Here is a 12,295-nt window from a genome sequence, read left to right as displayed (position 1 = left end):
GGAATCAGACATGAAGATGAAGGCTCTGGTGAGATCTCTCCTCTTGCTCGCTGTGGCTAACCTGCTGGTCAGAGGTCAGACCCAGACTGAGACCAGGTATGAAGACATCATCACAGCTGCTTCAAATCAGCTGCTTCCTGTGAAAGAGCAGGCTTTCCATCCGCTTCTGAACCAGCTGGAAGTCGAGACTGTGAGTATTGAGACAGTGAGACTGACAGTATGAACGTTTCCCTCCTCTTATTTACACAGTGCTGAGGGGCACAACAATGTTTATGTGTCATGGTTTGTTAAATAGTTTTATTCCAGTCAAGTTAAGCGATATTTGTCTGTTTAATATGCAACAACGATACTTTTACATGGAAAAGAAATAGATTCAATGGGGGGGGGTGACCATTGAAATAATTGACAATACTGTGTTTTCTCTCTGATCCCAGTTGAATACAGAGGATGTGGACCAGTCTGAGGTGTCTGTAAGGTTGAGCTTCCCCCTGCAGGAGACGCTCTGCAGTAAGGCACAGGGGCAGCGAGGCCAACCATGCCCTCTGAAGAAAAATGGGGTAAGAACAATTGGATTTTACAGTATTGTGTGAAATAATAGTCATGGGACGCAATAAATGACCAATAATAAGCTGAGATTGGCAAATGGCTAATTGTCAATGACTCCTTCCTCTATAGAAACGAATGATGTGCAGCATGGAGGTCAGACATCCGATTCTGGAGACTGGCAACACCCTCAACACTGACCGGTCTGACATTTCTTGTGAATACATGGAGGCAGAAGTTGTAAGTTATTTCTCAACATCTCCCTACCTATATTAGTTAGGACGCAATGCTAAAGGTAGCCTAACAGTGTCAGAACAGTTGATCTGCAATAAAAAAATGATGAAAGTGCATTAAATGCTTAGCAGTTTATGAATTTCATGAATGTGAAACATGCATCTCTTGAAATAATAACTTTTTCCGATTAGTCTGGTCAAAAAGGTTCTGCTTTTTCCGTTTTAAAAGTTTAAATTCATATTTTTAATGATTACAGCAGAAGATTCGGACAAGAAGAGGCAAGGACAACGGAGGCTCTAGGAGCTCTAAGATGGGTAGAAAAGATTCCAAGGGGGGTTGGAGAGGTCGTCCTGGGAGTGGCTCTCGTCCTGGGGTTGGCTCCGCCATTGCTGGAGCTAGCGGAGTAAACCATGTTGGAACTCTCACTGCATAGAACAGCACAACACACCCTTTGGATAACTGCAAGATATCTCACCAATCAAAGAAACTTCAAAAGCACTCAAAGTTGTGGTTAATGGGTGAACATGCAACCTTGAGCTTCTTTAAAAAAATGCTTCTGGTAACTCTTTTGTCTACATTATGAATTGTTTTGTATTTTGTAGCTATCATTGTTTGTAATAATGTACCTAATCTTACATGCCAATCTTTGAATTTTAACTACGGAAAATTATTCCCAATTCATGTTTACTGCACTAATAAACTGCTAAATAAGTTTTCAAAAGACACTGTGTGTAAAATATGTAATTTCATGGCAGTTTAGGAAGTTTTTGAGAGCTCTATGTTTTTGTGTTTATTGTTCTTTAAAAAAATATAATTTCTCTGTTGTTCTGTGAGGCCGACAGTTTAGGCTTTGCTGAAACATGTCGGGATGGTTTCCAGGACACAGATTGAGTTAAGAGCAGTGACCTGTCATTCAGGGCAGGTTGGGGCAGAGCCCCACATTTTTAGCCAGACATTTGCCTGTTTTGCATGTTATTTTGGCATTAATACGTGTCACATATCAGTATGCCAACAATGTAAAAAAATATATATTTCATTGACATAATAAAGCAGCATACAAACATGGTCTCTTTTCTGTTTTCTTGAGTAAGGCATCTCCAAAATGCAGGTGTTTCAGCCTAGCTCAGTGCTTTTTGTGGTGGTGTGGCAAACCAGCAGAAAGTACGGAGCGTTGCGCCATGATTGGCTCAGTGTTCTGTCACTCATGGGGACTTCACGTCACTGCCAAGTGTAAGAGGAGACATTGAAAATGCTAGCTCTTCGGTTGCTGCCATAGACGTGCCCATCCAAGAAGGCCCATGGTCATTGTTCACAGATAAAATGATGTAAAATCACATATGTACAGCAGATTTGACTGGACTGTTCATGTCAACATCATACCTTCAAAATCTTAGCTAGCAGTCATCATCATGAATCAAGTTGACAATCTACTGGCAAATCCTTTGTAATCCTTGTCATATGAATAGAAATAATGAAGAGAAATTATAAATAAAACGTATCGGTGCTCATCGGCGGTTAGACATAAACATTACACAACAAGTTGGAAATCACAAATAATTCAACGAGTGGTTTGGATGGAATCAGTGACAGTGGCTGTGTGGACACAAATCTGGGATTAACGGGCTCTTTTCCAAGTTTAAAATGATAAACATTCAAAATTGGCCATGCTGTCAATGAAGCATGATGATCAAAACAACTGTTAACTTGGAGGACCGCCGCATTACCTTCCTGTTCAAGTGAGCCGAGCACAACAATTTGAGGAAAACAATGTAATGTATTCAGCTTCGTAAATGATGTAATATGCCAGGAAGATATGTATACTGTAGCTAAGAAAGCAATACTAAGTGTATATTGTGTAGTAAGATGTTAGTAGTGCATTTGTCTCACCCTAATAATTTGGTCTATTTACCCATCTTAATTTCGCCTACTGTTCTGACTGTTCTAAGGTAGCCTATAACCTGTTTTAGAGAAATGTAATCATCTAATATTGTAAGAGCTTTCGTTATCTGCTTATATGCCCCCTTTATTTATTATACGGTTCTAACTTGGTGTACAGGGATAATACTGTAAGAACGGCCCATGTTCTGAATTCTGTTGCTGAACAAATAGTTATATTGACTAACGTTACGTCCGTCCTAATCAAAATTACTGATTGCCTCTTATCCGCTTGTCGTCCCCTTATGCCATAGTTTTTACATCTCAATTGTCATTAGAAACCACATTTGTTTAAGCAAGTCAAACATACAGTATCAGCTATTTTTTTAAAGGTAGTAAATGAGGCTGAATGAATGAATGAGTTGAATGAGTTTTACTAGTCCAAACCTAGTCCTGGAAGAAGCATGACTACCTGCAGGCAGTGGTTTCCCAAAAGCCTGGATTGCTCAACCCTAGGTTTTCCTATAAGAACAAGACAGACTATAAAACAGAGGTGGTTCTCAGAGCAGGAATCAGACATGAAGATGAAGGCTCTGGTGAGATCTCTCCTCTTGCTCGCTGTGGCTAACCTGCTGGTCAGAGGTCAGACCCAGACTGAGACCAGGTATGAAGACATCATCACAGCTGCTTCAAATCAGCTGCTTCCTGTGAAAGAGCAGGCTTTCCATCCGCTTCTGAACCAGCTGGAAGTCGAGACTGTGAGTATTGAGACAGTGAGACTGACAGTATGAACGTTTCCCTCCTCTTATTTACACAGTGCTGAGGGGCACAACAATGTTTATGTGTCATGGTTTGTTAAATAGTTTTATTCCAGTCAAGTTAAGCGATATTTGTCTGTTTAATATGCAACAACGATACTTTTACATGGAAAAGAAATAGATTCAATGGGGGGTGACCATTGAAATAATTGACAATACTGTGTTTTCTCTCTGATCCCAGTTGAATACAGAGGATGTGGACCAGTCTGAGGTGTCTGTAAGGTTGAGCTTCCCCCTGCAGGAGACGCTCTGCAGTAAGGCACAGGGGCAGCGAGGCCAACCATGCCCTCTGAAGAAAAATGGGGTAAGAACAATTGGATTTTACAGTATTGTGTGAAATAATAGTCATGGGACGCAATAAATGACCAATAATAAGCTGAGATTGGCAAATGGCTAATTGTCAATGACTCCTTCCTCTATAGAAACGAATGATGTGCAGCATGGAGGTCAGACATCCGATTCTGGAGACTGGCAACACCCTCAACACTGACCGGTCTGACATTTCTTGTGAATACATGGAGGCAGAAGTTGTAAGTTATTTCTCAACATCTCCCTACCTATATTAGTTAGGACGCAATGCTAAAGGTAGCCTAACAGTGTCAGAACAGTTGATCTGCAATAAAAAAAAAAATGTGAAAGTGCATTAAATGCTTAGCAGTTTATGAATTTCATGAATGTGGAAACATGCATCTCTTGAAATAATAACTTTTTCCGATTAGTCTGGTCAAAAAGGTTCTGCTTTTTCCGTTTTAAAAGTTTAAATTCATATTTTTAATGATTACAGCAGAAGATTCGGACAAGAAGAGGCAAGGACAACGGAGGCTCTAGGAGCTCTAAGATGGGTAGAAAAGATTCCAAGGGGGGTTGGAGAGGTCGTCCTGGGAGTGGCTCTCGTCCTGGGGTTGGCTCCGCCATTGCTGGAGCTAGCGGAGTAAACCATGTTGGAACTCTCACTGCATAGAACAGCACAACACACCCTTTGGATAACTGCAAGATATCTCACCAATCAAAGAAACTTCAAAAGCACTCAAAGTTGTGGTTAATGGGTGAACATGCAACCTTGAGCTTCTTTAAAAAAATGCTTCTGGTAACTCTTTTGTCTACATTATGAATTGTTTTGTATTTTGTAGCTATCATTGTTTGTAATAATGTACCTAATCTTACATGCCAATCTTTGAATTTTAACTACGGAAAATTATTCCCAATTCATGTTTACTGCACTAATAAACTGCTAAATAGGTTTTCAAAAGACACTGTGTGTAAAATATGTAATTTCATGGCAGTTTAGGAAGTTTTTGAGAGCTCTATGTTTTTGTGTTTATTGTTCTTTAAAAAAATATAATTTCTCTGTTGTTCTGTGAGGCCGACAGTTTAGGCTTTGCTGAAACATGTCGGGATGGTTTCCAGGACACAGATTGAGTTAAGAGCAGTGACCTGTCATTCAGGGCAGGTTGGGGCAGAGCCCCACATTTTTAGCCAGACATTTGCCTGTTTTGCATGTTATTTTGGCATTAATACGTGTCACATATCAGTATGCCAACAATGTAAAAAAATATATATTTCATTGACATAATAAAGCAGCATACAAACATGGTCTCTTTTCTGTTTTCTTGAGTAAGGCATCTCCAAAATGCAGGTGTTTCAGCCTAGCTCAGTGCTTTTTGTGGTGGTGTGGCAAACCAGCAGAAAGTACGGAGCGTTGCGCCATGATTGGCTCAGTGTTCTGTCACTCATGGGGACTTCACGTCACTGCCAAGTGTAAGAGGAGACATTGAAAATGCTAGCTCTTCGGTTGCTGCCATAGACGTGCCCATCCAAGAAGGCCCATGGTCATTGTTCACAGATAAAATGATGTAAAATCACATATGTACAGCAGATTTGACTGGACTGTTCATGTCAACATCATACCTTCAAAATCTTAGCTAGCAGTCATCATCATGAATCAAGTTGACAATCTACTGGCAAATCCTTTGTAATCCTTGTCATATGAATAGAAATAATGAAGAGAAATGATAAATAAAACGTATCGGTGCTCATCGGCGGTTAGACATAAACATTACACAACAAGTTGGAAATCATAAATAATTCAACGAGTGGTTTGGATGGAATCAGTGACAGTGGCTGTGTGGACACAAATCTGGGATTAACGGGCTCTTTTCCAAGTTTAAAATGATAAACATTCAAAATTGGCCATGCTGTCAATGAAGCATGATGATCAAAACAACTGTTAACTTGGAGGACCGCCGCATTACCTTCCTGTTCAAGTGAGCCGAGCACAACAATTTGAGGAAAACAATGTAATGTATTCAGCTTCGTAAATGATGTAATATGCCAGGAAGATATGTATACTGTAGCTAAGAAAGCAATACTAAGTGTATGTTGTGTAGTAAGATGTTAGTAGCGCATTTGTCTCACCCTAATAATTTGGTCTATTTACCCATCTTAATTTCGCCTACTGTTCTGACTGTTCTAAGGTAGCCTATAACCTGTTTTAGAGAAATGTAATCATCTAATATTGTAAGAGCTTTCATTATCTGCTTATATGCCCCCTTTATTTATTATACGGTTCTAACTTGGTGTATAGGGATAATACTGTAAGAACGGCCCATGTTCTGAATTCTGTTGCTGAACAAATAGTTATATTGACTAACGTTACGTCCGTCCTAATCAAAATTACTGATTGCCTCTTATCCGCTTGTCGTCCCCTTATGCCATAGTTTTTACATCTCAATTGTCATTAGAAACCACATTTGTTTAAGCAAGTCAAACATACAGTATCAGCTATTTTTTTAAAGGTAGTAAATGAGGCTGAATGAATGAATGAATGAGTTGAATGAGTTTTACTAGTCCAAACCTAGTCCTGGAAGAAGCATGACTACCTGCAGGCAGTGGTTTCCCAAAAGCCTGGATTGCTCAACCCTAGGTTTTCCTATAAGAACAAGACAGACTATAAAACAGATGTGGTTCTCAGAGTAGGAATCAGACATGAAGATGAAGGCTCTGGTGAGATCTCTCCTCTTGCTCGCTGTGGCTAACCTGCTGGTCAGAGGTCAGACCCAGACTGAGACCAGGTATGAAGATATCATCACAGCTGCTTCAAATCAGCTGCTTCCTGTGAAAGAGCAGGCTTTCCATCCGCTTCTGAACCAGCTGGAAGTCGAGACTGTGAGTATTGAGACAGTGAGACTGACAGTATGAACGTTTCCCTCCTCTTATTTACACAGTTCTGAGGGGCACAACAATGTTTATGTGTCATGGTTTGTTAAATAGTTTTATTCCAGTCAAGTTAAGCGATATTTGTCTGTTTAATATGCAACAACATGTACACATTTACAGGGGAGGGGGGAGTGACCATTGAAATAATTGACAATACTGTGTTTTCTCTCTGATCCCAGTTGAATACAGAGGATGTGGACCAGTCTGAGGTGTCTGTAAGGTTGAGCTTCCCCCTGCAGGAGACGCTCTGCAGTAAGGCACAGGGGCAGCGAGGCCAACCATGCCTTCTGAAGAAAAATGGGGTAAGAACAATTGGATTTTACAGTATTGCGTGAAATAATAGTCATGGGACGCAAGAAACGACCAATAATAAGCTGAGATTGGAAAATGGCTAATTGTCAATGACTCCTTCCTCTATAGAAACGAATGATGTGCAGCATGGAGGTCAGACATCCGATTCTGGAGACTGGCAATACCCTCAACACTGACCGGTCTGACATTTCTTGTGAATATGTGGAGGCAGAAGTTGTAAGTTATTTCTCAACATCTCCCTACCTATATTAGTTAGGACGCAATGGTAAAGGTAGCCTAACAGTGTCAGAACAGTTGATCTGCAATAAAAAAAATGCAGATGGTAAAGTGCATTAAATGCTTAGCAGTTTATGAATTTCATGAATGTGAAAATATGCATCTCTTGAAATAATAACTTTTTCCGATTAGTCTGGTCAAAAAGGTTCTGCTTTTTCCTTTTTAAAAGTTTAAATTCATATTTTTAATGATTACAGCAGAAGATTCGGACAAGAAGAGGCAAGGACAGCGGAGGCTCTAGGGGCTCTAAGATGTGGGGTTGGAGAGGTCGTCCTGGGAGTCGCTCTCGTCCTGGGGTTGGCTCCGGCATTGCTGGAGCTAGCGGAGGAAACCATGTTGGAACTCTCACTGCATAGAACAGCACAACACACCCTTTGGATAACTACAAGATATCTCACCAATCAAAGAAACTTCAAAAGCACTCAAAGTTGTGGTTAATGGGTGAACATGAAACCTTGAGCTTCTTTAAAAAAATGCTTCTGGTAACTCTTTTGTCTACATTATGAATTGTTTTGTATTTTGTAGCTATCATTGTTTGTAATAATGTACCTAATCTTACATGCCAATCTTTGAATTTTAACTACGGAAAATTATTCCCAGTTCATGTTTACTGCACTAATAAACTGCTAAATAAGTTTTCAAAAGACACTGTGTGTAAAATATGTAATTTCATGGCAGTTTAGGAAGTTTTTGAGAGCTCTATGTTTTTGTGTTTATTGTTCTTTAAAAAATATAATTTCTCTGTTGTTCTGTGAGGCCGACAGTTTAGGCTTTGCTGAAACATGTCGGGATGGTTTCCAGGACACAGATTGAGTTAAGAGCAGTGACCTGTCATTCAGGGCAGGTTGGGGCAGAGCCCCACATTTTTAGCCAGACATTTGCCTGTTTTGCATGTTATTTTGGCATTAATACGTGTCACATATCAGTATGCCAACAATGTAAAAAAATATATATTTCATTGACATAATAAAGCAGCATACAAACATGGTCTCTTTTCTGTTTTCTTGAGTAAGGCATCTCCAAAATGCAGGTGTTTCAGCCTAGCTCAGTGCTTTTTGTGGTGGTGTGGCAAACCAGCAGAAAGTACGGAGCGTTGCGCCATGATTGGCTCAGTGTTCTGTCACTCATGGGGACTTCACGTCACTGCCAAGTGTAAGAGGAGACATTGAAAATGCTAGCTCTTCGGTTGCTGCCATAGACGTGCCCATCCAAGAAGGCCCATGGTCATTGTTCACAGATAAAATGATGTAAAATCACATATGTACAGCAGATTTGACTGGACTGTTCATGTCAACATCATACCTTCAAAATCTTAGCTAGCAGTCATCATCTTGAATCAAGTTTACAATCTACTGGCAAATCCTTTGTAATCCTTGTCATATGAATAGAAATAATGAAGAGAAATTATAAATAAAACGTATCGGTGCTCATCGGCGGTTAGACATAAACATTACACAACAAGTTGGAAATCACAAATAATTCAACGAGTGGTTTGGATGGAATCAGTGACAGTGGCTGTGTGGACACAAATCTGGGATTAACGGGCTCTTTTCCAAGTTTAAAATGATAAACATTCAAAATTGGCCATGCTGTCAATGAAGCATGATGATCAAAACAACTGTTAACTTGGAGGACCGCCGCATTACCTTCCTGTTCAAGTGAGCCGAGCACAACAATTTGAGGAAAACAATGTAATGTATTCAGCTTCGTAAATGATGTAATATGCCAGGAAGATATGTATACTGTAGCTAAGAAAGCAATACTAAGTGTATATTGTGTAGTAAGATGTTAGTAGTGCATTTGTCTCACCCTAATAATTTGGTCTATTTACCCATCTTAATTTCGCCTACTGTTCTGACTGTTCTAAGGTAGCCTATAACCTGTTTTAGAGAAATGTAATCATCTAATATTGTAAGAGCTTTCGTTATCTGCTTATATGCCCCCTTTATTTATTATACGGTTCTAACTTGGTGTACAGGGATAATACTGTAAGAACGGCCCATGTTCTGAATTCTGTTGCTGAACAAATAGTTATATTGACTAACGTTACGTCCGTCCTAATCAAAATTACTGATTGCCTCTTATCCGCTTGTCGTCCCCTTATGCCATAGTTTTTACATCTCAATTGTCATTAGAAACCACATTTGTTTAAGCAAGTCAAACATACAGTATCAGCTATTTTTTTAAAGGTAGTAAATGAGGCTGAATGAATGAATGAGTTGAATGAGTTTTACTAGTCCAAACCTAGTCCTGGAAGAAGCATGACTACCTGCAGGCAGTGGTTTCCCAAAAGCCTGGATTGCTCAACCCTAGGTTTTCCTATAAGAACAAGACAGACTATAAAACAGAGGTGGTTCTCAGAGCAGGAATCAGACATGAAGATGAAGGCTCTGGTGAGATCTCTCCTCTTGCTCGCTGTGGCTAACCTGCTGGTCAGAGGTCAGACCCAGACTGAGACCAGGTATGAAGACATCATCACAGCTGCTTCAAATCAGCTGCTTCCTGTGAAAGAGCAGGCTTTCCATCCGCTTCTGAACCAGCTGGAAGTCGAGACTGTGAGTATTGAGACAGTGAGACTGACAGTATGAACGTTTCCCTCCTCTTATTTACACAGTGCTGAGGGGCACAACAATGTTTATGTGTCATGGTTTGTTAAATAGTTTTATTCCAGTCAAGTTAAGCGATATTTGTCTGTTTAATATGCAACAACGATACTTTTACATGGAAAAGAAATAGATTCAATGGGGGGGTGACCATTGAAATAATTGACAATACTGTGTTTTCTCTCTGATCCCAGTTGAATACAGAGGATGTGGACCAGTCTGAGGTGTCTGTAAGGTTGAGCTTCCCCTGCAGGAGACGCTCTGCAGTAAGGCACAGGGGCAGCGAGGCCAACCATGCCCTCTGAAGAAAAATGGGGTAAGAACAATTGGATTTTACAGTATTGTGTGAAATAATAGTCATGGGACGCAATAAATGACCAATAATAAGCTGAGATTGGCAAATGGCTAATTGTCAATGACTCCTTCCTCTATAGAAACGAATGATGTGCAGCATGGAGGTCAGACATCCGATTCTGGAGACTGGCAACACCCTCAACACTGACCGGTCTGACATTTCTTGTGAATACATGGAGGCAGAAGTTGTAAGTTATTTCTCAACATCTCCCTACCTATATTAGTTAGGACGCAATGCTAAAGGTAGCCTAACAGTGTCAGAACAGTTGATCTGCAATAAAAAAAAATGTGAAAGTGCATTAAATGCTTAGCAGTTTATGAATTTCATGAATGTGGAAACATGCATCTCTTGAAATAATAACTTTTTCCGATTAGTCTGGTCAAAAAGGTTCTGCTTTTTCCGTTTTAAAAGTTTAAATTCATATTTTTAATGATTACAGCAGAAGATTCGGACAAGAAGAGGCAAGGACAACGGAGGCTCTAGGAGCTCTAAGATGGGTAGAAAAGATTCCAAGGGGGGTTGGAGAGGTCGTCCTGGGAGTGGCTCTCGTCCTGGGGTTGGCTCCGCCATTGCTGGAGCTAGCGGAGTAAACCATGTTGGAACTCTCACTGCATAGAACAGCACAACACACCCTTTGGATAACTGCAAGATATCTCACCAATCAAAGAAACTTCAAAAGCACTCAAAGTTGTGGTTAATGGGTGAACATGCAACCTTGAGCTTCTTTAAAAAAATGCTTCTGGTAACTCTTTTGTCTACATTAGGAATTGTTTTGTATTTTGTAGCTATCATTGTTTGTAATAATGTACCTAATCTTACATGCCAATCTTTGAATTTTAACTAGGGAAAATTATTTCCAGTTCATGATTACTGCACTAATAAACTGCAAAATAAGTTTTCAAAAGACACTGTGTGTAAAATATGTAATTTCATGGCAGTTTAGGAAGTTTTTGAGAGCTCTATGTTTTTTTTGTTTATTGTTCTTTAAAAAAAAGATAATTTCTCTGTTGCAATAACATGCAATATTCCTTCGTCTTCCAACACCATGAAGAAAAGAAAAAAAACTGGTAGTTCAAAAGAGACAGATGATCATAGACCTTCGTAAAAATCTGTTAATGGCAACAAGAAGATCCACAAATGATTGAATATACCACTGAGCACTGTCAGGGCAATTATTTTTTTGAATCCAAAGATATGGAACAGTTGAAACCCTCACAAGTAGAGGACGCAAATGCATTTTGTCCCCCGGGATAGGGAGGACGATTGTGAGAGAAGCAACAAAACCCCCAAGAATCACTGTAAAATAATTGCAGGCCTTGGTGGTATCTTGGGGTCACCAGGTTTCAAAAAGCACCCTCAGACACCACATCCACAACCAAAGGCTCTTTGGAAGGGTTGCCAGAAGAAAGCCCTTTCTGACCCCAAGACATAGACGCAAGTGCTTGGAGTTTGCAAAACGTAATTTAAATTATGACTGGAAGAAGGTGCTCTGGTCAGATGAGACCAAAATTGAAACATTGGCATGATTAGCATCGAAACAGAGATGCATACAAGGAGAGGCACCTCATGCTCATGGTGAAATATGGTAGTGGGCCAGTAATGTTTTGGGGCTGTTTTAATTCCAGAGGTCCAGGGGCACTGGTTAAGATTGATGGCATAATGAATTCCACCAAGTATCAGGCAATTTTGTCTGACAATCCTCTGCCAGAAGGCTGGGACTTGGCCGTATATGAACTTTCCAACAAGATAATGACCCAAAACATACCTCAAGATCCACACAGAAATGGATCTGCGACAACAAAATCAATGTTCTGCCATGGCCATCTCAGTCGCCGGACCTCAATCCAATAGAAAACCTGAGAGCTGAGTTAAAGAGAGCAGTTGATAAGTGCAAACCCAAGAATGTGAAGGATCTTGAAAGGATCTGCATAGAGGAATGGTCCAAAATTCCTCTAGATGTGTTCCTTAACCTTGTCAAACATTGCAGGAAAAGACTCCATGGCCAAACTGTTCCTGGATGGTTGGGAGAAGTTGCTCTCGGAGGATGTGTTGGTACCATTCTT

The 12,295-nt window shown here is 40.1% G+C and overlaps 2 protein-coding genes across 2 annotated transcripts; both read left to right on the top strand.

Annotated features, from left to right (window-relative positions):
* Positions 1–6,423: 6,423 nt before the first annotated feature.
* On the top strand, positions 6,424–7,922 carry LOC121838844. Its single transcript, XM_042328844.1, has 4 exons — positions 6,424–6,635; positions 6,866–6,988; positions 7,107–7,214; positions 7,472–7,922. Exons 1-4 carry the CDS (start codon positions 6,456–6,458, stop codon positions 7,628–7,630), a joined length of 570 nt encoding a protein of 189 aa, XP_042184778.1. The 5' UTR covers positions 6,424–6,455; the 3' UTR covers positions 7,631–7,922.
* Positions 7,923–9,609: 1,687 nt separating this feature from the next.
* Positions 9,610–11,138, top strand: LOC112260635. Its single transcript, XM_024435904.2, is given in 5 exon segments — positions 9,610–9,829; positions 10,072–10,123; positions 10,126–10,193; positions 10,312–10,419; positions 10,672–11,138. Coding segments are annotated over 5 exon segments (585 nt in total). The 5' UTR covers positions 9,610–9,649; the 3' UTR covers positions 10,849–11,138.
* Positions 11,139–12,295: the final 1,157 nt, after the last annotated feature.

This window comes from Oncorhynchus tshawytscha, linkage group LG10 (genome assembly GCF_018296145.1).
Source record: "Oncorhynchus tshawytscha isolate Ot180627B linkage group LG10, Otsh_v2.0, whole genome shotgun sequence".
Lineage (NCBI taxonomy): Eukaryota > Metazoa > Chordata > Actinopteri > Salmoniformes > Salmonidae > Oncorhynchus > Oncorhynchus tshawytscha.
This window is presented reverse-complemented; position numbering and strand designations above follow the sequence as displayed.

Excerpts from the sequence above, each read along its gene's own strand:
- LOC121838844 (XM_042328844.1), top strand. The coding sequence starts at position 6,456 with ATGAAGATGAAGGCTCTGGTGAGATCTCTCCTCTTGCTCGCTGTGGCT. Across the intron at positions 6,989-7,106 it reads GCCTTCTGAAGAAAAATGGG|AAACGAATGATGTGCAGCAT; the intron begins GTAAGAACAATT and ends CTTCCTCTATAG. Across the intron at positions 7,215-7,471 it reads AATATGTGGAGGCAGAAGTT|CAGAAGATTCGGACAAGAAG; the intron begins GTAAGTTATTTC and ends TAATGATTACAG.